At 50.2% G+C, this 27134-nt stretch overlaps 1 protein-coding gene across 1 annotated transcript; it reads left to right on the top strand.

The window, feature by feature from the left end:
* Window positions 1-26519, top strand: LOC116952696 (keratocan-like). Its single transcript, XM_032972285.2, has 3 exons — window positions 1-422; window positions 14418-15469; window positions 22787-26519. Exons 1-3 carry the CDS (start codon window positions 130-132, stop codon window positions 22942-22944), a joined length of 1503 nt encoding a protein of 500 aa, XP_032828176.1. The 5' UTR covers window positions 1-129; the 3' UTR covers window positions 22945-26519.
* Window positions 26520-27134: the final 615 nt, after the last annotated feature.

Genomic DNA, 27134 nt, shown 5'->3' with positions numbered 1-27134 from the left:
CACCCTCCCACACACACCCTCCCACACACACACCTTCCCACACACACCCTCCCACACACACCCTCCCACACACACCCTCACACACACACCCTCCCACACACACCCTCACTCAGGATCGGCTGGCCTGGAATGGCTCCGCCTCCGCTCCCCATGCGAGACGCCGCTCCCATCCCAAGTTTCTCTCCGCTCGGCTTGGGAGAGCGGAGAGAGAGCGGGGGGAGAGACAGGAGAGAGAGAGTGGAGAGAGAGAGAGCAGAGAGAGAGGGGAGAGAGAGGAGAGAGAGGGGAGAGGGGGGCTTCTGCTTCTGCTGCTGCAGAGACAGCTTCGTCCCTCTCCGCGTCTCCCAGCGTCTCCGACTCGCCGAGGAAGGGGGACTGGGAACCCTCGCGCCCAACTCCTCATCGTCATCCCGTGACAGGAGGTAGGGGTTACTCCTCTTCCCCCTCATCACCTCCCCTCATCATCTCCCACCTCATCTGCTGCACATCATCGTCCCTTAACCTCAATGTCTTTCATTCACCTCACGTGAAGCACCTCAATCTTCATCTTCTTTTACCTCGTCTGGTCGACCCCCCCCCTCGCCTCCGTTCCCGCAAACTATGGCACCCCGGGCGCCTCCCGTGTGGATGCCCGCGGTGCACGGGAGATTGAAACTTCTCCCGGCCTGCTAACGACATCAGGGCAGCAGGAGCAGAAGCATCATCGCCACGACGACCACCACCACAACAACCACCTCCTGCTGCACCAACACATTCACTGTCATCATCACGGACTTGTTCAACATCATCATCACAATCATCATCATCGCAATCATCATCATCATAATCATCATCACAGTCATCATCACGAGTGCCAGAAGCAAAAGCAAAAACAACAATCACAAACCACCAGCACCACCACTATCACATTCACCATCAGCAGTACCACCACAACCATCAGATCCACCACCACTATAGAAACCACCATCAGCCATCACTACCATTACAACCACCACCATCACCTCCACCACTTTCATCACAACCTCCACCATCACCACCATCATCACCACCACCACCACCTCCACCATCACCACCATCACCACCATCACCACCATGACATCCACCATCACTTCACCATCACCACGACCACCATCACCCCGCAACCTCCTATTAGCGGACTCTGGAGCGGAGCCCGGCCTTGGATTGAACTTGAGCTCGATGACCGTGCGGACTCATTGCGCACGGAGACGCCACAGGGGCAACGTGAAGACGATGATGAAGGCGATGATGATGGTGGTGGTGGCAATCACAAATGATGTTGATGGTGGTGGTGTTAATGGCGATAGAGGTGATGGTGGTGGTGATGGTAGCAATACAGATGATGGTAGTGACAGCGGTGTTGGTGAAGGTGATGATAGAGATGATGATGATGATGATTCTCAGGAGAGGGTGATGTGGGTACGAGAAAGATGATGGGGAGTATGATGGTGACGATGCCATATAAATGATGGAGATACCGGATATTATGATTCTAAAGAGTTATTAAATGGTGATAGAGATGGGTGATATGATGGTAATGATGGAGCTGATGATGATTATGGAGCTGATAATTATGGAGCTGATGATGATGGAGCTGATAATAGAGCTAATGATGGTGGTAATGATGCAGCTGATTATGATAGTTGTAATGATGATGATGGAGCTGATGATGGAGGTAACGATGACGGAGTTGATGATGATGGTGGTAAAGTTGATGCAGCTGATGATGAAGTTGATGATAGTGGTAATTATGGGAATGGAGCTGCCGATGATGGAGATGATGATGATGGTGTTGATGATGATAGTGGTAATGATGGTAATGATGGAGCTGATGATGATAGTGGTAATTATGGTAATAGAGCTGATGATGATGGAGCTGTTGATGGCAATGATGATGATGGAGCTGATGGTGATAGTGGTAATGATGGTGATGGAGATAATGATACAGCTGATGATGAAGCTGATGATGATAGTGGTAATGATGGTAATCATGGATCTGATGATGATGGAGCTGATGATGAGGATGGAGCTGATGATGGAAACATTGACGAACACATCGACAAAACACAAACGCATGCACGTGGCGCCCCGTCTCAGCCAACCAATCGAAGAAATCCTGGGCAGCCCCCCAAACCCCATCCGACGCAGCGAGACTCTGGGACCGCTCACTCCACGGACACTCAAGAGAAACGGACGCGGCTTTCTAGACGAGGGAACTTCCGCGGATTTCTGCTGACCCCGCAGAACGAGACGTGAGCTCAGCGGAGCTGGAAAGAATGCGGTCCCGAGTGGCTGCGCGGATTCACTTTCCTTGCAAGGGGGGAGTTGGTTAGGCGGGGGGGAGGGGGGCTTCCTCGATATTTTACCATGGGTTTACCATGCTCTTGGTCATGGATATTCCACGCAATATATTTGTTTTACAATGGAATTACCACGAACCCTATGACTTTACCATGAGTCACCGAGATTCAGCATGGTTTTAACATGCACTCTCGTAATTGACCATGGTTACCATGGGCTCCAAGGCGTAACCATGGTTTTATCACGAGCAAAGTGAATTTACCATGGGGCTCATCGATTTACAATGAACTTACCACGGGTCGCTTCCAATAACCATGGGATTAACCATGAGCTCCACAAGGTTCCGTGCCTTTTCCTTGGACTGCATAGTTTGACCACGGGCTGTTCGCCCGTGCCCCGTATCCCCTTTGGCTCCTTCAACCCCCTTCTCACTGCGCCACCGTCCACGGTAACTTTGGGGGCGCCACGGTGTCTAAGAGATTTTGACTACCTCGCCTGGTGTACACGAGGTCGTGGGGTCGATATCGACCCCGACGATGCCTGCTGTATATTTTGAGTTTGCGTGTCTCTCTCTCTCCTCATCATCACGGTGCCTAGAAGAAGTTAACTACCTCGCGTGTTATAAAATAGGTCGTGGGGTCGATTCCGACCTTAACGACAGCTGCTGTATATTTAAAGTTCATGTCTCTCTTTCATCGTCATCACGGTGGTAAGTAGATGTTAAATACTTTGTCTGGTGTGCAGGAGGTCGTGGGTTCGATCCCGCCCCATACGCCTGCTGTATATTTGGAGTTTGTGTGTGTCTCTCATCATTATCACGGTGGCTAGGATATATATACTACTTCGCATGGTACACATGAGGTCGTGGGTTCGATCCCGACCCCGATTATGCCTGCTGTATATTTAGAGTTCGCGTGTCCCTCACTCTCATCATCATCACGGTGGCTGGGATATATTAACTACCTCACCTGTATACAAGAGCTCGTGGGTTCGATCCCTGCGCTGACGACAGCTGCTTTATATTTAAAGTTTGTGTGTCGCTCTCTTTCTCATCATCATAACCGTTGATAGGAGATGTTAACTACCTCGCCTGGTATACAGGAGGTCGTGGGTTCAATTCCGTCCCTGACGATACCTGTTGTATATTTGGAGTGTACGTGTCGTTCTCATCATCACGGTGGTGAGGAAATGTTAACTACCTCGCTTGGTATGCAGGAGGTCGTGGGGTCGATCCCGACCCTGACGACAGCTGCTGTATATTTGGAGTTTGTGTCTCTCTCATCATTATCACGGTGGCTAGGATATATTAACTACTAAGCATGGTATACATGAGGTCGTGGTTTCGATCCCGACCCCGATTATGCCTGCTGTTTATTTAAAGTTTGCGTGTCCCTCTCTCATCATTATCATCACGGTGGATAGGATATGTTAACTAACTTGCCTGGGATGCAGGAGGTCGTGGGTTCGATCCCAGACCTGACGATGCCTGCTGTATACTTTGAGTGGGCGTGTCCATCCCTCTCATTATCATCACGGTGGCTAGGGAGATGTTAACTACCTCGCCTGGTATGCAGGAAGTCGTGCGTTCGATTCCGGCTCTAACGATGCCTGCTGTTTATTTAAAGTTTGCGTGTCCCTCTCTCTCATCATCATCATCACGGTGGCTGGGATATATTAACTAACTCACCTGTATACAAGAGCTCGTGGGTTCGATCCCTGCACTGATGATAGCTGCTTTATATTTAAAGTTTGTGTGTCGCTCTCTTTCTCATCATCATAACCGTTGATAGGAGATGTTAACTACCTCGCCTGGTATACAGGAGGTCGTGGGTTCAATTCCGTCCCTGACGATACCTGTTGTATATTTGGAGTGTACGTGTCGTTCTCATCATCACGGTGGTGAGGAAATGTTAACTACCTCGCTTGGTATGCAGGAGGTCGTGGGGTCGATCCCGACCCTGACGACAGCTGCTGTATATTTGGAGTTTGTGTCTCTCTCATCATTATCACGGTGGCTAGGATATATTAACTACTAAGCATGGTATACATGAGGTCGTGGTTTCGATCCCGACCCCGATTATGCCTGCTGTTTATTTAAAGTTTGCGTGTCCCTCTCTCATCATTATCATCACGGTGGATAGGATATGTTAACTAACTTGCCTGGGATGCAGGAGGTCGTGGGTTCGATCCCAGACCTGACGATGCCTGCTGTATACTTTGAGTGGGCGTGCCCATCCCTCTCATTATCATCACGGTGGCTAGGGAGATGTTAACTACCTCGCCTGGTATGCCGGAAGTCGTGCGTTCGATTCCGGCTCTAACGATGCCTGCTGTTTATTTAAAGTTTGCGTGTCCCTCTCTCTCATCATCATCATCACGGTGGCTGGGATATATTAACTACCTCGCCTGTATACAAGGGTCGTGGGTTCGATCCCTGCGCTGATGATAGCTGCTTTATATTTAAAGTTTGTGTGTCGCTCACTTTCTCATCATCATAACCGTGGATAGATGTTAACTACCTCGCCTGGTATACAGGAGGTCGTGGGTTCGATCCCGACCCTTACGCCTGCTGTATATTTGGAGTTTGCGTGTCTCTCTAATCATCATCATAACAGTGGCGAGGAGATGTTGACTACCTCGCCTGGTATGCAGGAGGTCGTGGATTCTATCCCAGCCCTGACGATGCCTGTGGTATATTTGGAGTTTCCGTGTATCTCTCTCTTATCATCACGGTGGCTAGGTGATGTTAAATACCTTGCCTGTTATAGACGAGGTCGTGGGTTCGATCCCGACCCTGACAACAGCTGCTGTGTTTTTTTTTAAGTTTGTGCATCTCTCGCTTATCATCATCACGGTGCCGAGGCGATGCTAACTACCTTGCCTGTTCTCCAGGATGTCGTGGGTTTTATCCCGACCCTTACGCCTGCTGTATATTTAAAGGTTGTCTCTCTCTCATCATCATCAAAGTGGCTAGGAGATGTTCACTACCTCTCCCGGTATGCAGGAGGGCGTGGGTTCAATTCAGACTTTGACAATGCCTATTGCATATTTATAGTTTGCATGTCTCTTACTTTGACGATGGCCTATTGTATACTTGGAGTTTGCGTGTCTCTCTCTCTCTCTCATCATTATCATAGTGGCTAGGAGATGTTAACTACCTGGCCTGGTATGCAGGAGGTCGTGGGTTCGATCCCACCCGCGACGATTGCTGCTACAGTGAGGGAAAAAAAGTATTTGATCCCCTGCTGATGTTGTACGTTTGCCCACTGACAAATAAATGATCAGTCTATAATTTTAATGGTAGCTTTATTTGAACAGTGAGAGATAGAATAACAAAAAAAATCCAGAAAAACGCATGTCAAAAATGTTATAAATTGATTTGCATTTTAATTAGGGAAATAAGTATTTGACCCCCTCTCAATCAGAACGATTTCTGGCTCCCAGGTGTCTTTTATATAGGTAACAAGCTGAGATTAGGAGCACTCTTAAAGGGAGTGCTCCTAATCTCAGCTTGTTACCTGTATAAAAGACACCTGTCCACAGAAACAATCAATCAGAATCCAAACTTTCCACCATGGCCAAGACCAAAAAGCTCTCCAAGGATGTCAGGGACAAGATTGTAGACCTACACAAGGCTGGAATGGGCTACAAGACCATTGCCAAGCAGCCTGGTGAGAAGGTGACAACAGTTGGTGCGATTATTCGCAAATGGAAGAAACACAAAATAACTGTCAATCTCCCTTGGCCTGGGGCTCCATGCAAGATCTCACCTCGTGGAGTTGCAATGATCATGAGAACGGTGAGGAATCAGCCCAGAACTACACGGGAGGATCTTGTCAATGATCTCAAGGCAGCTGGGACCATAGTCACCAAGAAAACAATAGGTAACACACTACGCCGTGAAGGACTGAAATCCTGCAGCGCCCGCAAGGTCCCCCTGCTCAAGAAAGCACATATACATGCCCGTATGAAGTTTGCCAATGAACCTCTGAATGATTCAGAGGACAACTGGGTGACAGACTTTAAATGGTTCTCTCTCTCATCACGGTGGCTAGGAGATGTTAACTACCTCGCCTGGTATGCTGAAGGTCCTGGGTTCGATCCCGGCCCTGACGACGCCTGCTGTATATTTTGCATTTTCGTGTCCGTCTCATCATCATTATCACGGTGGCTAGGAGATGTTAACTACTTCACCTGGTATACAGGAGGTCGTGGGTTAGATGTCAGCCCTGACTATGCCTGCTGCTGTATATTTTGAGTTTGCGTGTCTCTCTCTCTCTCATCATCATGGTGGCTAGGAGATGTTAACTACCTCGCCTGGTATGCTGGAGGTCGTGGGTTGGATCCCGACCCCGACGATGACTTCTGTATATTTGGAGTTGGTGTCTTTGTCTCTCATCATCATCACGGTGGCTGAGATGTTAACTAACTCGCATGGTATGCAGGAGGTCATGGATTCGATCCCGCTCCCGACGATTCCTGCTATATAGTTAGATCTTACATTGACATGCTAATCTTTCACAATACAATGGCCACCTCCGCAGCTTCGTCGTCCTGGAGGTAGCTCTCCGATCTTACATTGCCATGCAAATTTATCACTTTAACATCACTAGCCCCGCCCACTTCGCTTATGACTCTTGCGCTACACCCATTTCAAACCTGTAAAACAGCTTGCCTCAGCAGCTTTTCCGCAATTTTTTCTCCTGATGACGATTGCTTGTGTTGCGATCGAAACGTCATAGATTTTGTTATTTTTTTTAAACATATCTACGTGACTTTACCGAAAGACCCAAGAATATATATTTATAATTTAAATGTCTCTCTCTCTCATCATCATCACGGTGGCTAGGAGATGTTGACTAACTCGCCTGTTATGCAGGAGGTCGTGGGTTCGATCCCGGCCTGACACTGCCTGTGGTATATTTGGAGATTTTGTGTATCTCTCTCTCATCATCACGGTGCCTAGGAGATGTTGACTAGCTCGCCTGTTATACAGGTCGTGGGTTCGATACCGACGATGTCTGCTGTATATTTACAGTTTGCACGTCTCCTTATCATCATCACGGTGGCAAGGAAATGTTAACTACCTCGCCTGGTATGCAGGAGGTCGTGGGTTCGATCCCGACCCTGACGCCCTGCTGCATATTTGGAGTTTGCATCTTACTCTCCCCGTGATAGTATCATGGATTTGTATCCGGGTCCTCCGGTTTTTCCCTCCACATTTAGAATCGACGTCACCCGTCTAGAGAGAGAGTATTTCGCTGCTGCTATCAATTGCCACATGATCATGAACCGCCACTTCGGAGAGCTGTCATTTGTGATGGCAAAGTCGCTGCTGGAAAAGAGCGATACACGGAGGCCTCTACTTACTAACAATCGACTTACAGTACCAATTTTCAGAGATACAAACAGATCCGGTCCGCACGTCCGGTTGCCTGTTCAGAGCAAGAGACTGAAGTTCAACCGTCGCACAACAGATGCGATGGTGGCATCTATACCTGCAGAACACGAAGAACCAGTGGCATCTATACCTGCAGAACGTGAAGAACCAGTGGCATCTATACCTGCAGAACGTGAAGAACCAGTGGCATCTACATCTGCAGAACGTGAAGAACCAGTGGCATCTACATCTGCAGAACGCGAAGAACCAGTGGCCTCTACATCTGCAGAACGTGAAGGACCAGTGGCATCTACATCTGCAGAATACGAAGAACCAGTGGCATCTACATCTGCAGAACATGAGGAACAAGTGGCATCTACATCTGCCGGACGTGAAGAAACAGTGGCATCTACATCTGCAGAATGTGAAGAACCAGTAGTATCTAGATCTGCAGAACGTGAAGAACCAGTGGCATCTACAGAACGCGAAGAACCAGCAGCATCTACATCTGCAGAACATGAAGAACAGGTGGCATCTACATCTGCAGAACGTGAAGAACCAGTGGCATCTACATCTGCAGAACGTGAAGAACCAGTGGCATCTACATTTGCAGAACGTGAAGAACCAGTGGCATCTACATCTGCAGAACGTGAAGAACCAGTGGCATCGACATCTGCAGAACGTGAAGAACCAGTGTCATCTACACCTGCAGAACACGAAGAACCAGTGGCATCTAAATCTGCAAAACGTGAAGAACCAGTGGCATCTACATCTGCGGAACATGAAGAACCAGTGGCATCTACATGGGCCTAACACGAATAACCATTGGCATCTACATCTGCAGAACACGAAGAACCAGTGGCATCTACATCTGCAGAACACGAAGAACCAGTGGCATCAACATCTGCAGAACGTGAAGGACCAATGGCATCTACATCTGCTGAACATGACAAACTAGTGGCATCTACATCTGCAGAACGTGAAGGACCAGTGGCATCTACATCTGCAGAATGTGAAGAACCAGTGTCATCTACATCTGCAGAACGTGAAGAACCAATAGTATCTAGATCTGCAGAACGTGAAGAACCAGTGGCATCTACAGAACGTGAAGAACCAGCAGCATCTACATCTGCAGAACGTGAAGAACCAGTGGCATCTACATCTGCAGAACGTGAAGAACCAGTGGCATCCACATCTGCAGAACGTGAAGGACCAGTGGCATCTACATTTGCAGAACGTGAAGAACCAGTGGCATCTACATCTGCAGAACGTGAAGAACCAGTGGCATCGACATCTGCAGAACGTGAAGAACCAGTGGCATATACATCTGCAGCACGTGAAGAACCAGTGGCATCTACATCTAGAGAACGTGAAGAACCAGTGGCATCTACATCTGCAGAACGTGAAGAACCAGTGGCATCTGCATCTGCATAACGTGAAGAACAAGTGGCATCTACATCTGCAGAACGTGAAGAACCAGTGGCATCTACATCTGCAGAACGTGAAGAACCAGTGGCATATACATCTGTAGAATGTGAAGTACCAGTGGCATCTACATCTACAGAACGTGAAGAACCAGTGGCATCTACATCTGCAGAACGTGAAGGACCAGTGGCATCTACATCTGCAGAACGTGAAGAACCAGTGGCATCTACATCTACAGAACGTGAAGAAACAGTGGCATCTACATCTGCAGAACGTGAATAACCAGTGGCATCTACATCTGCAGAACGTGAAGAACCAGTGGCATCTACATGTGCATAACGTGAAGAACCAGTGGCATCTACATCTGCAGAACGTGAAGAACCAGTGGCATATACATCTACAGAACGTGAAGAACTAGTGGCATCTACATCTACTGAACGTGAAGAACCAGTGGCATCTACATTTGCAGAACGTGAAGAACCAGTGGCATCTACATCTGCAGAACGTGAAAAACTAGTGGCATCTACATCTGCAGAACGTGAAGAACTAGTGACATCTACATCTACTGAACGTGAAGAACTAGTGGCATCTACATTTGCAGAACGTGAAGAACCAGTGGCATCTACATCTGCAGAACGTGAAGGACCAGTGGCATCTACATTTGCAGAACGGGAAGAACCAGTGGCATTTACATCTGCAGAACGTGAAGGACCAGTGGCATCTACATCTGCAGAACGTGAAGAACCAGTGGCATCTACATTTGCAGAACGTGAAGGACCAGTGGCATCTACATCTGCAGAATACGAAGAACCAGTGGCATCTACATCTGCAGAACATGAGGAACAAGTGGCATCTACATCTGCCGGACGTGAAGAAACAGTGGCATCTACATCTGCAGAATGTGAAGAACCAGTGTCATCTACATCTGCAAAACGTGAAGAACCAGTAGTATCTAGATCTGCAGAACGTGAAGAACCAGTGGCATCTACAGAACGTGAAGAACCAGCAGCATCTACATCTGCAGAACATGAAGAACAGGTGGCATCTACATCTGCAGAACGTGAAGAACCAGTGGCATCTACATCTGCAGAACGTGAAGAACCAGTGGCATCTACATTTGCAGAACGTGAAGAACCAGTGGCATCGACATCTGCAGAACGTGAAGAACCAGTGGCATCGACATCTGCAGAACGTGAAGAACCAGTGTCATCTACACCTGCAGAACACGAAGAACCAGTGGCATCTAAATCTGCAAAACGTGAAGAACCAGTGGCATCTACATCTGCCGAACATGAAGAACCAGTGGCATCTACATGGGCCTAACACGAATAACCATTGGCATCTACATGTGCAGAACACGAAGAACCAGTGGCATCTACATCTGCAGAACACGAAGAACCAGTGGCATCAACATCTGCAGAACGTGAAGGACCAATGGCATCTACATCTGCTGAACATGACAAACCAGTGGCATCTACATCTGCAGAACGTGAAGGACCAGTGGCATCTACATCTGCAGAATGTGAAGAACCAGTGTCATCTACATCTGCAGAACGTGAAGAACCAGTAGTATCTAGATCTGCAGAACGTGAAGAACCAGTGGCATCTACAGAACGTGAAGAACCAGCAGCATCTACATCTGCAGAACGAGAAGAACCAGTGGCATCTACATCTGCAGAACGTGAAGAACCAGTGGCATCCACATCTGCAGAACGTGAAGGACCAGTGGCATCTACATTTGCAGAACGTGAAGAACCAGTGGCATCTACATCTGCAGAACGTGAAGAACCAGTGGCATCGACATCTGCAGAACGTGAAGAACCAGTGGCATATACATCTGCAGCACGTGAAGAACCAGTGGCATCTACATCTAGAGAACGTGAAGAACCAGTGGCATCTACATCTGCAGAACGTGAAGAACCAGTGGCATCTGCATCTGCATAACGTGAAGAACAAGTGGCATCTACATCTGCAGAACGTGAAGAACCAGTGGCATCTACATCTGCAGAACGTGAAGAACCAGTGGCATATACATCTGTAGAACGTGACGTACCAGTGGCATCTACATCTACAGAACGTGAAGAACCAGTGGCATCTACATCTGCAGAACGTGAAGGACCAGTGGCATCTACATCTGCAGAACGTGAAGAACCAGTGGCATCTACATCTACAGAACGTGAAGAAACAGTGCCATCTACATCTGCAGAACGTGAATAACCAGTGGCATCTACATCTGCAGAACGTGAAGAACCAGTGGCATCTACATGTGCATAACGTGAAGAACCAGTGGCATCTACATCTGCAGAACGTGAAGAACCAGTGGCATATACATCTACAGAACGTGAAGAACTAGTGGCATCTACATCTACTGAACGTGAAGAACCAGTGGCATCTACATTTGCAGAACGTGAAGAACCAGTGGCATCTACATCTGCAGAACGTGAAAAACTAGTGGCATCTACATCTGCAGATCGTGAAGAACTAGTGACATCTACATCTACTGAACGTGAAGAACTAGTGGCATCTACATTTGCAGAACGTGAAGAACCAGTGGCATCTACATCTGCAGAACGTGAAGGACCAGTGGCATCTACATTTGCAGAACGGGAAGAACCAGTGGCATTTACATCTGCAGAACGTGAAGGACCAGTGGCATCTACATCTGCAGAACGTGAAGAACCAGTGGCATCTACATTTGCAGAACGTGAAGAACCTGTGGCATCTACATCTGCAGAACGTGAAGAACCAGTGGCATCAACATCTGCAGAACGTGAAGAACCAGTGACATCTACATCTGCAGAACGTAAAGAACCAGTGGCATCTACATCTGCAGAACGTGAAGAACCAGTGGCATATACATCTGCAGAACGTGAAGAACCAGTGGCATCTACATCTACAGAACGTGAAGAACCAGTGGCATCTACATCTGCAGAACGTGAAGGACCAGTGGCATCTACATCTGCAGAACGTGAAGAACCAGTGGCATCTACATCTGCAGAACGTGAAGAACCAGTGGCATATACATCTGCAGAACGTGAAGAACCAGTGGCATCTACATCTACAGAACGTGCAGAACCAGTGGCATCTACATCTGCAGAACGTGAAGAACCAGTGGCATCTACATGTGCATAACGTGAAGAACCAGTGGCATCTACATCTGCAGAACGTGAAGAACTAGTGGCATCTACATTTGCAGAACGTGAAGAACCAGTGGCATTTACATCTGCAGAACGTGAAGGACCAGTGGCATCTACATCTGCAGAACGTGAAGAACCAGTGGCATCTACATTTGCAGAACGTGAAGAACCTGTGGCATCTAGATCTGCAGAACGTGAAGAAACAGTGGCATCAACATCTGCAGAACGTGACGAACTAATGGCATCTTCATCTGCAGAACGTGAAGAACCAGTGGCATCTACATTTGCAGAACGTGAAGAACCTGTGGCATCTACATCTACAGAACGTGAAGAACCAGTGGCATCAACATCTGCAGAACGTGAAGAACCAGTGACATCTACATCTGCAGAACGTAAAGAACCAGTGGCATCTACAGAACGTGAAGAACCAGTGGCATCTACATCTGCAGAACGGGAAGGACCAGTGGCATCTATATCTGCAGAACGTGAAGAACCAGTGGCATCTACATCTGCAGAACGTGAAGAACCAGTGGCATATACATCTACAGAACGTGAAGAACCAGTGGCATCTACATCTACAGAACGTGCAGAACCAGTGGCATCTACATCTGCAGAACGTGAAGAACCAGTGACATCTACATCTGCAGAACGTGAAGAACCAGTGGCATCTACATGTGCATAACGTGAAGAACCAGTGGCATCTACATCTGCAGAACGTGAAGAACCAGTAACATCTACATCTGCAGAACGTAAAGAACCAGTGGCATCTACATCTGCAGAACGTGAAGAACCGGTGGCATATACATCTGCAGAACGTGAAGAACCAGTGGCATCTACATCTACAGAACGTGAAGAACCAGTGGCATCTACATCTGCAGAACGTGAAGGACCAGTGGCATCTACATCTGCAGAACGTGAAGAACCAGTGGCATCTACATCTGCAGAACGTGAAGAACCAGTGGCATATACATCTGCAGAACGTGAAGAACCAGTGGCATCTACATCTACAGAACGTGCAGAACCAGTGGCATCTACATCTGCAGAACGTGAAGAACCAGTGACATCTACATCTGCAGAACGTGAAGAACCAGTGGCATCTACATGTGTATAACGTGAAGAACCAGTGGCATCTACATCTGCAGAACGTGAAGAACTAGTGGCATCTGCATTTGCAGAACGTGAAGAACCAGTGGCATTTACATCTGCAGAACGTGAAGGACCAGTGGCATCTACATCTGCAGAACGTGAAGAACCAGTGGCATCTACATTTGCAGAACGTGAAGAACCTGTGGCATCTACATCTGCAGAACGTGAAGAAACAGTGGCATCAACATCTGCAGAACGTGACGAACTAATGGCATCTTCATCTGCAGAACGTGAAGAACCAGTGGCATCTACATATGCAGAACGTGAAGAACCAGTGGCATCTACATTTGCAGAACGTGAAGAACCTGTGGCATCTACATCTGCAGAACGTGACGAACTAGTGCCATCTATATCTACAGAACGTGAAGAACCAGTGGCATCTAAATCTGCAGAACGTGAAGAACCAGTGCTATCTACATCTGCAGAACGTGAATAACTAGTGGCATCTACATCTACAGAACGTGAAGAACCAGTGGCATCTACATCTGCAAAACGTGAAGAACCAGTGGCATCTACATCTGCAGAACGTGAAGAACCAGTGGCATCTACATCTGCAGAACGTAAAGAACCAGTGGCATCTAAATCTGCACAACGTGAAGAACCAGTGGCATCTACATCTGCAGAACGTGAAGAACCAGTGGCATCTACATCTGCAGAACATGAAGAACCAGTGGCATCTACATCTGCAGAACGTGAAGAACCAGTGGCATCTACATCTGCAGAACGTGAAGTACCAGTGCGCTAACTGCTACCTCGCCACTCCCCCCTTACTCCTTCAATACCAACATCCGACATTCGCCACTAAGTGATGGTGATGTCATCAATGTGCCTATGCCAGGCTAGGTGCACTTCGAAGCCACGTGAAGTGTCGAAGGCTCTCCGCTGGCAGGTCATGCGACAGACCCAGGTGGTGCCATGGGTTGAGTGACTGAGATGACGCCTGGCGGATGTGATACCTGATGTACCCCCCCCCCCCCCGTGTCTCACCCCCCCCCCCCACACACACACAGAGCCACCATGAATCCCGGCCACCACCACCGCACGCCACGTCTGCTGCTGCTTCTCCTCCTGCTGCTTGTGGTGCTCCTCCCGTCTCTACTGTGCGGGGCTCAGCGGACCCCTCGCCCGCGGACCGGTCCCGCCAAGAAGGCCCAGCAGCAGCAGCAGAAACAACAGCAGCAGAAGCAGCAGCAGGAGAAGCAGCAGAAGCAGCAGAAGCAGCAGCAGCAAGCAGAGGAGGAGGAGGAGGACTTGGGAGCGGGCCCTCTGCTCTACTTCGGGCCGCAATTCTACTCGGACTGCCCCCGCGAGTGTTTCTGCTCGCCAGACTTCTCGACGGCGCTGAACTGCGAGAGCCGGAGGCTGAGCGCCGTGCCCAGCCTCCCGAACCGCACGCAGCACCTCTACCTGCAGCACAACCGCATCTCGGCGATACCCCTCGAGCCTTTCCAGAACGCCAGTGAGCTGAGGTGGCTCAACCTGAACCGCAACAAGATCGCCAGCAACAAGGTGGCCAAGAACGTCTTCTCCAAGATGAAGCACCTGCTGCACCTCTACATGGAACACAACGACCTGAAGGAACTGCCCTTCCCGCTCCCCAGCAGCCTGCAGCAGCTCAAGCTGGCGCACAACCGCATCGCGCGGCTGCCCAGTGCCGCCTTCAACAAGCTCACGAACCTCCTGCTCCTCGACCTGAGCTCCAACCAGATCGAGGATGGCGCCCTCTCGGGCGAGATCTTCCACGGCCTGAAGGGTCTCATCCAGCTGAACCTCTACAAGAACAAGATCACCAAGATGCCACCGCAGCTGCCCCGGGGACTCTACCAGCTCTTCCTGGAAAGGAACTCCATCGCCGAGATCCCCGAGAGCTACTTCGACAAACTCGATCACATCTTCTCCATCCGCCTGACCTTTAACAAGCTCACCGACTCGGGCCTGCCCAGGAGCATCTTCAACATCTCCACGCTGCTCGAGCTCTCGCTGGGACACAACGGGCTGACGCGCGTGCCCCTCTTCACCCCGCGCCTCGAGCACCTCCACCTCGACCACAACCACATCAAAGGTGCGCTGGGCAGGTGGTGGATGACAGAGATGGAAGGTGGTGGTCGTGGATTAAGGATGTGCAGGCGAAGGCGGTGAATGAGCAGGTGGCGATGGTATTGAAATTGATGGTTGATAAAACATTTTAAGGGTTGGTGGTTAAGATAGTAGTGGTGGTGGTGGATGAGTAGATTTGGAGAGACAGTGCAGTGGTTAGCACACTGCACTTTAAACCCGGCGACCCGAGTTCGATTCCTGCTCACGACTAACATCGGTGATGAATATCTGTATCGGTCCTGGGCCTCCCCTAGGTAGACTCAGCCTCAAACGAGTACCTGGTGCGGTAAATATCGCCACTGGGGAGACAAAGGCGGCCGGGCGTAGTGATTGCCACCCACCCCCTCGTGTGCCATTCCGGTCTCTATAGGTGTTCACAAACAGCACTTGCCCCAACAATCTGTTAAGGCTATACGGGGGGATCTTTGTCTTTGCAGGTAGTGATGGTGGTGGTAATGGTGCAGGTGGTGGTTGTGAATTTGGGTTGTGAAGAGGAAGGTGGTGACTGAGGAGGTGCGGATGGTATTGAAATATGAAGATTGTGGATAAGATAGTGGTAATGGGGATGGAGAAGCAGATGGTGGTGGTAGTGGTGATGGTGCAGCATTGTCCGGCAAAACAACCCCCGGCAAAACAACCCCCTACCTCCTCGCGGTGCCGGACGGGCAACTCTGTCATGGACAGTGCTGTGGGGGGAGGGCCAATTCCGATTGGCTCCTCCCTTCATGGCGTCTGTGTCCACCACAGTGGCTAAATGGGGGCTCTGGACGGGTGCGAGGGGCTGGTAACCCCTCCACCTTTAATTAATTACCACTAAACTACGAATACAAAATTTAACTAATAAGCTTGTGCTGGAGGTCCCGGGGGGACAGGCGTCTATGACGTCTCCTGGCCAAACCCCAATTGGCGGAGCCAGGAGATTGAATCTCTACCCTCGGGGCTCCTCCAGAAACAACGATAAGCCACTACGGATGGCCACGTGGAATGTTCGAATGCTCACTGCGGAGGAGAGGCTGCCACTCCTCTATCGGGAGCTGGACCGGTACCGCCTGGATCTCTGTGGCATTTAGGAGGTCTGGTGGACCGGTTCTGGCTCCTGCCACCATGAGGGGTGGACAGTCCTCTACTCAGGGCAGCAGACTGCCAAACAACAGGGTGTGGCTCTTCTTTTGAACAAAAGAATGAAGGGGGCGTGGGAGCGTGGCGGTGAGGTGTGGGAAGCTGTAAGCCCCAGGCTACTTTGGGCTCGCCTTCCCATCAACCGGAGGCGAGGAGTGGTGGTCGTGGTTACTTATGCCCCCAATGAAGACGAACATCCGTGGAGGGATGCAGGCAAAGCCGATGAGTCAGATGCCTTCTATGACCTCCTGTCACAGGTGCTGGCTAAAGTGGCCCCTCGGGATAGAGTCATCTTGTTGGGTGACTTCAATGCCCGAGTTGGTCATGATGCTGGCACCTGGTCTGGAGTGATTGGAGGGCATGGGCGAGATCAGCTCAATAACAACGGTAGGAGGCTGCTAGATTTTTGTGCAGCCCATGGGCTTGTAATTACCAACACACTGTTCCGGCATCGGTGCATCCACACAACATCATGGATGCATGCCGGGTCCAAGCAAGCACATCTGCTGGACTACATAGTGATGGACCAGCGGATGCGAGCCCATGTCCTTGACACCAGGACCTACCGTGGAGCTGATCTGCCCACTGACCATCGACTAGTCATCTGTAAGATGCGCCTGCCATTCTTCCACTCCGGTGGTGGGTGTACACCCAGGACCCCATTCCAACCTAAAGTGGCCTGGTCTCAGTTATGTAATGAAAGTTGCAAGCGAGAATTTCATCATCGCTTGCGGCTGGGGTTGGCATCGTCCCCCACTCCTCCTGATGTCGAGGGTAAATGGGCGAGGTTTAGGACTGTGACTCATGCAGCTGCAATGGCTGTTTTGGGTATGCGGTCCAGACCTCCCCAGAGACCCTGGCTGACAGAGCAGGTGTTCAGGATGGTTGAGAAAAAGCGACAGGCCCACTGTCATCGGCTACAGAATCCCACGTCAGAGAATGAGGAGGCTTACCGCAGCCTTCGCTCGGAGGTTCGGAGAGCCGTGAGGCGCTGCAAGGATGGGTGGTGGTCACGGGTTGCTGAGGAGATGGAGACTGCCTCAGTGGCCCGTGATCACAAATCTCTATTTAACTCCATCAAAAAAGTAACCTGCAGCGCCAGACCTATTACCATCATTAGGGGAAAAAACGGTGATCCAATCTCCGAACCCCAGGAACAGGTTTGCAGATTTGCTGAGCATTTCTGTGATGTCCTGGGGGAGAGGAAATCCCTCAGCCAGGAAAACATCGTGGCACAAAGTGGGGATGACCCTGCTGTAGCTGCGGAGCCTCAAATATTGGAAGAAGTCACCCCCTGTGAGTGGCTGGCTGAGGTGCCATCTGTTGAGGAAGTACTGAAAGCGATCCGGAGTCTGAGACCAGGGAAGGCACCGGGTAGAGACGATCTCCCAAGCGAAATGCTGAGGGAGGGTGGCGTTTGTGCACAGACTGCCCTATATGACATCATAACAACACTCTGGACCACTGGACGGGTTCCGCAGGATTGGAAGGATGCCCTTGTGGTCCCCCTCTTTAAGAAGGGGGACCGCACAGACTGTAACAACTACAGGGGCATCTCACTCCTCAGTGTGCCGGGAAAGGTCCTGGCAAGGATTATTCAACATCGCCTTGCCAGGCACACTGAGGAGTGGCTTGCGGAGCCCCATTGCGGTTTCAGGAAAGGGCGGTCCTGCACAGATGCCATATTTTCTGTCCGTCTGCTACAGCAGAGGTGTAGGGAATTCCAACAAGACGCACATCTCTGCTTTATTGACCTGGTCAAGGCTTATGATACCATCAGTTGGCCTGGGCTCTGGGTTGTTCTTCGTGCTTTTGGAGTCCCGCACCCTCTGCTCACAATCATTAAGGACCTTCATGATGGTGAGCGGGCCCGGGTAAAACTACGTGGCCGGGAGTCAGAGCCATTCTCTGTACACCTTGGGGTGCGACAGGGATGTCCTCTGGCTCCCACATTATTTAACATCTATTTTCACCACGTAGTTCGTGAAGCCTTCAATAGCTGTACCGGGGGAATCTCCATATGGTACAGATATAATGGGAGGCTGATCGATGCCCGGGTGTGGTCAAGGGATGGCTCCCTATTGCTCAACCACGTTATGTATGCCGATGATTTGGTAATAGCTGCTCATTCAGAGGAGGAGTTGGAGACGCTGCTGCTGGGACTGGAGCGTGCCACTAAGAGATGGGGCTTCACCATCAGCCCCACGAAAACCAAGCACCTGCCTGGGTATTTTGTACCATCGGACACTCCACCTCCACAACTCCCAATCGGTGATGGGGCAGTGGTGGAGAGTTTCCCATACCTGGGCAGTGTGCTTATGACCGGCTCCAGTTTAACAGCAGAGGTCTCACTCCGAATCAGTCGAGCGGCAATATCTTTTCATCGGTTGCGTAACGCTGTGTGGAAGCTACCTGGTCTGTCGCTCCGCACTAAGCTTCAGGTCTTCTCGGCCACGGTCATTCCTTCCCTTCTCTACGCTTGCGAAACGTGGACCTCCCTAATGGAACATCTTCGCCAGTTAGAAACATTTAGGCTAGCCTGCCTACGATCCATCCTGGGTTTAACCAGGCTGGATTGTGTGAGCTCACAAATTCTTGAAAAATCTGGGCAAGGTCCCATCGGTGAGCTCCTCCGGCAGGCAAGGCTGCGTTGGCTGGGTCATGTAGCCCGTATGCCCAGCCACCGCATGCCGAAACAGCTTTTGTTCGGCCGGATCGAGGGGGCTAAATGGGCGCGGCACGGGCTAGAGAAGAGATGGAGTGATGTGGTACAGGAGGACGTGGAGCTGAGTGGACTTGCCGATGACTGGTACCAGTGGTGTCAAGATCGGCCTCTGTGGAGGAGGCTCGTGAAGGACGCTATTGGGTAGTTGGAGGCAGTCGCCCTCCAACAACAACGGAGGGCGGAGGAGCGACGCTCACAACAACGAGCAGAGCGCCGGGTGGCTAAAGCACAGCAGGTTGGCACAGTAGGGGGCACAGGTGGTGCACCAGCCAGTCATCTCAGTCAGTCGACCCGTGGCACCTGGGTCTGCCCCGTGACCTCCTGCCCGCGGGCGTTCGACACTTCACGTGGCCTCAAGGTGCACATGGCCTGGCACAAGCGTCGTGGTGACGTCACCGCCACTTAGTGGCGAATGGCGGTTGTTGTTGTTGGTGCAGCATTAACACATGGTGGAATTGGTGGATGCGCATGTGGTGATGGTCATGATGGAGGTGGTGGTCGAAGATATGGTGTTAATGTTGGATACGATGATGTGAATGGTGGTGTGGTGTGGAGCAGCCCATGCTGTGGTGTGACCCATGCTTTGGTGTGGCGTGACCTGTGGTGTACACTTGGACCTGAGGAGCGATGGCGCGGTGGTCGCCGCGTTCGATTACCCGCCCACGGCCAACATCCATCTGTGACGATAAATCCCGAATCGTCAAAACTCGTCCCTGACATGAGTAGTGCTTTATGCGGTGCGTAAACAATCAGCACTGGGGCGGGGGAGACAAAGGCGACCGGGCGTGGTGGCGGTCCCGGCCTCGATCGGTGCTGCTCGACAACCAGAGCCGTCCCTAGAGCACACGGCGAATCGGGGCGATCACCCTGGGCCCCGCACAGTGGAGGGGGGTGGGGGGGGCTCGCGCTTCGACGTCACGGCGTCAAGAGCAAAAAGTTCTGGCTTAGTTTGAAGCTGTTTGGTGGCTTCTGGCACGCGGTGCGATGTTCCTGCACCCCTGGATATGGGGCGGCCCCTGTCACCCATAGCCCCTCGCCCCCTCCGTCCTATTGGGAGGCTACCGGTCCGGGTGGGGTGGACTATTGGGTTCCGTGTTTGTGTTCCGTGTTTGTGGTTTATTTTAACAGATAGGAGGCTTTCGCGACCAATATCATCCATAAGAGGTTTTTTAGGTTAGATCGCGTAAATATATAAATGTCTTCAAAACCCGCCACCACCCGACACAGCCAACTAGTAAGGGTTGTCACGTAAATAGAACGTGCCAATTCCTCACTAGTACAGCACACCGGTGTGTTGGAGAGCCAAGCCACAACATTTACAATCTGAGTACGACGTTTCGCCAGTAATTACAACCAGCTTATATAGAGGCGTAGAGGTGGTAACCAAACTTCTGCGCTCTTGCGAAAAGTGGGGGGGGGGGAGGCGATTAATGAGTCAACACACATTATGCATTTGCATTATACGAGCCCTTTGATCTTGTCCTTCCCGTCCATTGTGTATTAAAAAATATGTATGATCGAAACTATCAAAAGAAGGTGTCTACAGGATTAACTGCACGTGTGGTAAATGTTATGTTGGGCAAAAAGGACGAATGATCAGCACAAGACTAAAAAAAACATCAGATAAATATTAAATTATCCTAAATACAACTGTCAGTAATAGCAGAACACGCGTGCCAACAAAGACACTCAATTGATTTTGATGTTGAAGTTCTGTGCAAAACTAGTTACTACTAGCCAAGACTAATTACAGAATCTATCGAAATTGAAATAAATAAAAATAATTTAACCGTTCAGATAGCTACCAACTTAATGCTGCGTGGAAGCGAATCATCAAATAATACATTGTTTAAATGCACGCTTATACAGGCCACCATACTGCAATAGGGATTACCGTTGGTACGGCTATTTTAATGCACACAATGAACAGGAAGGACAAGATAAATGGGCTCGCATAATGCACATGCATCACGTACGTTGACTCAGTAATCGCCCCCCACACTTTTCGCAAGAGCGCAGAAGCGTGGTCACCACATCCACGTCTCTATATAAGGAACGAAACAGTTAGACTTCTCCACAAATATGCCTGTCGCCTGATGAAGCTGGTTGTAATTACTGGTGAAACGTCGTACTCAGATTGCAAATGTTGTGGCTTGGCTCTCCAACACACCGGTGTGCTGTACTAGTGACAAATTGGCAACGTTGTTTACGTGACAACCTTTACTAATTAGCTGTGTCGGGTGGTGGCGGGATTTAACGACACATTTAGATATTTACGCGATCTAACCCAAAAAAGCCCTCTATTATGGATTTGTGGTTGATGTTTGTGGTGGTTGGGTGTTTGTGGTCTGTATTTGTGCAGGTTGGGTGTTTGTTGTCTGTATTTGTGGTGGTTGGGCGTTTGTGGTCTGTATTTGTTGTGGTTGGGTGTTTGTGGTCTGTATTTGTTGTGGTTGATGTTTGTGGAGGTTGGGTGTTTGTGGTCTGTATTTGTGGTGGTTGGGTGTTTGTGGTCTGTATTTGTGGTGGTTGGGTGTTTGTGGTCTGTATTTGTGGTGGTTGGGTGTTTGTGGTCTGTATTTGTGGTGGTTGGGTGTTTGTGGTCTGTATTTGTGGTGGTTGGGTGTTTGTGGTGGTTGGGTGTTTGTGGTCTGTATTTGTGGTGGTTGGGTGTTTGTGGTGGTTGGGTGTTTGTGGTCTGTATTTGTGGTGGTTGGGTGTTTGTGGTCTGTATTTGTTGTGGTTGGGTGTTTGTGGTCTGTATTTGTTGTGGTTGGGTGTTTGTGGTGGTTGAGTGTTTGTGGTCTGTATTTGTGGTGGTTGGGTGTTTGTGGTCTGTATTTGTTGTGGTTGGGTGTTTGTGGTGGTTGAGTGTTTGTGGTCTGTATTTGTGGAGGTTGGGTGTTTGTGGTCTGTATTTGTGGTGGTTGAGTGTTTGTGGTCTGTATTTGTGGAGGTTGGGTGTTTGTGGTCTGTATTTGTTGTGGTTGATGTTTGTGGTGGTTGGGTGTTTGTGGTCTGTATTTGTCGTGGTTGGGTGTTTGTGGTCTGTATTTGTTGTGGTTGGGTGTTTGTGGTGGTTGAGTGTTTGTTGTCTGTATTTGTCGTGGTTGGGTGTTTGTGGTCTGTATTTGTTGTGGTTGATGTTTGTGGTGGTTGAGTGTTTGTGGTCTGTATTTGTTGTGGTTGATGTTTGTGGTGGTTGGGTGTTTGTGGTCTGTATTTGTTGTGGTTGATGTTTGTGGTGGTTGGGTGTTTGTGGTCTGCATTTGTGGTGGTTGGGTGTTTGTGGTCTGTATTTGTTGTGGTTGGGCGTTTGTGGTCTGTATTTGTTGTGGTTGATGTTTGTGGTGGTTGGGTGTTTGTTGTCTGTATTTGTGGTTCGTGTTCGTGGTCTGTTCCCACCGCATGATGTCCACGTGCCATGGCCGCCCGTAGCGTGGAACGTGTCCGAGGTGTGTGACCTTCGCAACCCGGTGCCGGCGGCGGGGCCCGCGCGCCTCCGCTACCTGCGCCTCGACGACAACGAGCTGAGGGCCCTGAGCACGACCGAGATCATCATCTGCTTCCCGCTCCTCCACGCCTTCATGATCTGACGAGGTGACGCTCGAGGTCACCGCCACCATTAATACCGTCATCGTCGTCACGAATCAAGATCCTCATCATCCTCATCATCGTGAACATAATGATGATCACCCATATCATCATCACGAATAAAGATCATCATCATGACCGTCGCAATGATTCTAGCGAGATGACCACCGATATCATCTGCGTCATCTAAAGAGGACAGCTTGTCACGAGGTTATTCATCATCATCATCACCAGGCCACCATCACTCTGAGATAGTGAGTTCGTCACCACCATCACCACGAGGTCGTCGTCTTCTCCTTCTTCATCACCACCACCACCACCAACATCACGGGGATGTACCACACAACTAACGCCTCTCGTTTCTCCTCAATTGGCTCTCCCCCCATCGCCTCCGTATGAGTTGTTCGGGTTACAGAGGGGTAAGAGGTGCACCGCCGCAGCTGCTCGCTCACGCCGCCACTGCCGGCGTGAGTTGCTTTGGCCTACCCCCTTCCATGCAATCCACGTCTCGGCGTGAGACCTCCCCCACCCCCACCGCCCCCCCACAAAAAAAAAAAAATCCCACACCTCCGATTAGCACGGTCGGCTGGATACGGTGTTAAAGAAGTTCAACGTACATAAACACACGTGCGTGCGTGCGTGCCCGCTCTGGGCGAAGTGACGCAGATCTGGTCTCTCACGCACGGCATGGCACGTGGCTCTTGGATGAACTCAACGTATTTTGCGTCTGTGGCCAACACCGTCTGCGCGTGTGGCATTGAGAGAACAAAATGTAGAAATATAATGGGTAACGTTTCAGGCAATGGACCCCCCCCCCGCCCCTTCTTCACAGAGCGTGGGGACAGAGTGGATGAGTTGGAGACTTGTTTACACTACGCGATGGTGGGGGGGGGGGGGGCAGGGCTGATAACAATCACATTCGAAACGTCTTTACTGACGATGAGCTGTTTGTAAATTGGGCATAGGAAGAGTTAGTACTAGTTAGAGTAATAGTTATAATGATAGCAATAATAGTAATACATAGAGGCATAAAATAGTCATCGTTACAAAAATAGAGTGGCTAATGAGTAGCGAACACCTCGAATAATCAGAAACCTATTAACATCAAATACAGTCATTCATGCTAAAAGTGTATGTGCTATGAAGGGCTGCTGCTCGAAACGTCGTCTATTCTATTTCCCCCTCCCCCCCCCCATTTAAGACTACGCACGCACGGGGTGTATTCACGAAAGCGATGGTTGTTAAGATTACGATGGTTGAGATACTGGCGATCCAGAGATGGTGATGATATCATGACAATGTTGATAATGGTGGTAGTGTAATACGATGGAGATTTTGTAAATCATGACGGATAATCATGGCGGTCATTATGATTGTAATCATGGCGATCATCATGATTGTAACCATGGCGATCATCATGATTGTAAACATAGCGATCATCATGATTGTAATCATGGCGATCATCATTATTGTAAACATAGTGATCATCATGATTGTAATCATGGCGATCATCATGATTGCAAACATGGCGATCATTATGATTGTAATCATGGCGATCATTATTGTAACCGTGGCGATAATCATGGTTGTAAACATAGCGATCATCATGATTGTAATCATGGCGATCATGATTGAAAGAGTAATCATTGCGATTGTAATCATGGCGATCATGATTGTACCCATGGCGATCATCATTGTAAACATGGCGATCATCATGATTGTAATTATGGCGATCATCATGATTGTAATCATGGCGATCATCATTATTGTAATCATGGCGATCATGATTGTAACCGTGGCAATCAACATTATTGTAAACAGCGATCATCATGATTGTAAGCATGGCGATCATCGTGATCGTAAACATAGTGATAATCATGATTGTAATCATGGCGATCATCACGATTGTAATCATGGTGATCATGATTGTGATCGTGGCGATCATGATTGTAATCATGGCGATCATGATTGTAACCGTGGCGATCATGGTTGTAATAATGGCGATCATCATGATTGCAAACGTGGCCGATGTGTTATAATGGGCCACTGCCAGAAACGTTGCCCATGATATATTTCCCCTCCTGAAGCCCCCCACACACACACGGTGGTGGTGGTGGTGGCGGAACGCGTCGAGTCGTTGTTGGCTGTCCTCGTGCACCACGGCCAATAGACATCGTCGGGATAATCACAGCGTCAACATCATCATCACAGTCATCATCATCATTACCGTAATCACCACCACCATCATCATCTCTCTGTCTCACCTGTCCCTGTGTCGAATCCAAATTTCAATGTCACCAGAATCATCCTCATCCTCGATGCTCCCCCCACCGCCATGGCAACCACTCCACCCTTCGTCCGGACCATAACCCAAAACCACTGCTCGTTACGCACGCCCACGCTCCCGTGCTACCACCTCTCCGTGGAATTTATTTTAACTTTTTTTTTAATGTGTGTAACGGCTTTCCTACGCACGCGTGGCGACGACGTTTACACACCACGCGGGTGAGGATAGCTCTCCTCTATCTCTGTATCTATCTCTCTATCCCTCCCTGTCTATCTCTCTCTCGCATAACCTCCCCCCCCCCAGGCCCGCCGCATGAGCGTGCGAGGCGTCGTCTTCGTCGGCACGCTAGTTTATCTCGATGCTATGGGTGCTTGATTATTTGTTTACTAAGTTTTAGCGCAGGGGTGGGGGAAGCCAAAACACGGCCAGCTACTCCGTGACCTCACTTCACACGACCTGTGACCTTACTTCACACGACCCATGACCTCACTTCACACGACCCGTGACCTTACTTCACACGACCCATGACCTCACTTCACACGACCTGCGACTTAACTTCACATGACACGTGACCTCACTTCACACGACCCATGACCTCACTTCACACGACACGTGACTTCACCTCACACGACCCGTGACCTCACTTCACACGACACGTGAACTCACTTCACACGACCCGTGACCTCACTTCACACGACCCGTGACCTCACTTCACACGACCCGTGACCTCACTTCACACGACCCGTGACCTCACTTCACACGACCCGTGACCTCACTTCACACGACCCGTGACCTCACTTCACACGTGACCTCACTTCACACGACACGTGACCTCACTTCACACGACCCCTGACTTCCACATGTTCCACAGCCGCTGTAGGGCCCACCACTTTGATATTTATCCATCGCCGCAAGTCGCAACTTTTCCGCGCTCACCGGGATCGAGAGGGGAAATAATTTCCACCTCAAAACGTCGCCGTTTCTGATTCCGGTGCCGTGCCCGGCCACGTCGCCCATCACTGCAAGGGGCCTCCTCCTCTTCACACGCTTCACCTTGTGACCGTCTGGCCAACGGGCAAGAGGCACGGAGGCCGGGCGACACTTGAGCCGTGGCCAAACGTCCCGCTGGTGCAACCACGTGGACATAGCGGTTTGCAGGAAAGGGCCCCGCCGCCCTCCCCTCAACCCCCACTCCTGGTTTAGGTGAAGAGCTGTCGCCGCGTCGGTTTGGGCACGCCCAGGCCACTCTCTCGTATGGTGCTTTACAAAATAAAACGTATCGGAAATCAACGACCCCGCGCTGTCCTTTGCACGCGAGCGACGTCACGTGCCCAACGTTTTGGTCACGTCGCCGGGGGCCTGGCAATTGACGACGACGACCGTCGACCCCTCGTGCGGAGCAGAGGTGCTGCATCAGGCGTCGTGGGAACGCGGCGGGCCTGAGCCCTCAGAGTGAGAGTCGCCTCCTGCTCCCCCAAGTTAGCGTCGTGAGGCACCGGTGCTCATCCTATGTCTTCTCGCCTCGTTAGAGCCGATAGTGAAATTCCACCTTCCTATGGTGGGGATAAATAACTCCAAAGGACATCCACTGTTGATCTTCCCCACCAAAGTATAGGGGGGGGGATGATGGGCAGAGTCAACACTCCCCTCCCCACCCCGTGCAAGCTGTGTGGGGGGTCTTTTGTGCGAGCGTGCGTCAGCGCCCTGAGCCACCAAGTCATTTGATTTCTGGCCAACATCAGTGGCACGGAGGTCGTCATCTTCTTCGCCGCACAAGAGTACCTGGGCACGATGCGAAAACATCAGCACGCGGAAAGCCCGAAGGTTTCCGGGCATATTGTGATGGCCACACCACCACCCTTCACAGGTGTGCCGTCCCGGCCTTCACAGGTATGCCGTCCCGGT

The sequence above is a fragment of the Petromyzon marinus genome, chromosome 48 (genome assembly GCF_048934315.1).
Source record: "Petromyzon marinus isolate PM22_M1 ecotype Great Lakes invasive population chromosome 48, UKy_Petmar_22M1.pri1.0, whole genome shotgun sequence".
Lineage (NCBI taxonomy): Eukaryota > Metazoa > Chordata > Hyperoartia > Petromyzontiformes > Petromyzontidae > Petromyzon > Petromyzon marinus.
Note: the sequence above shows the minus strand (reverse complement) of the source record. Positions and strands in the feature narration are given on the sequence as shown.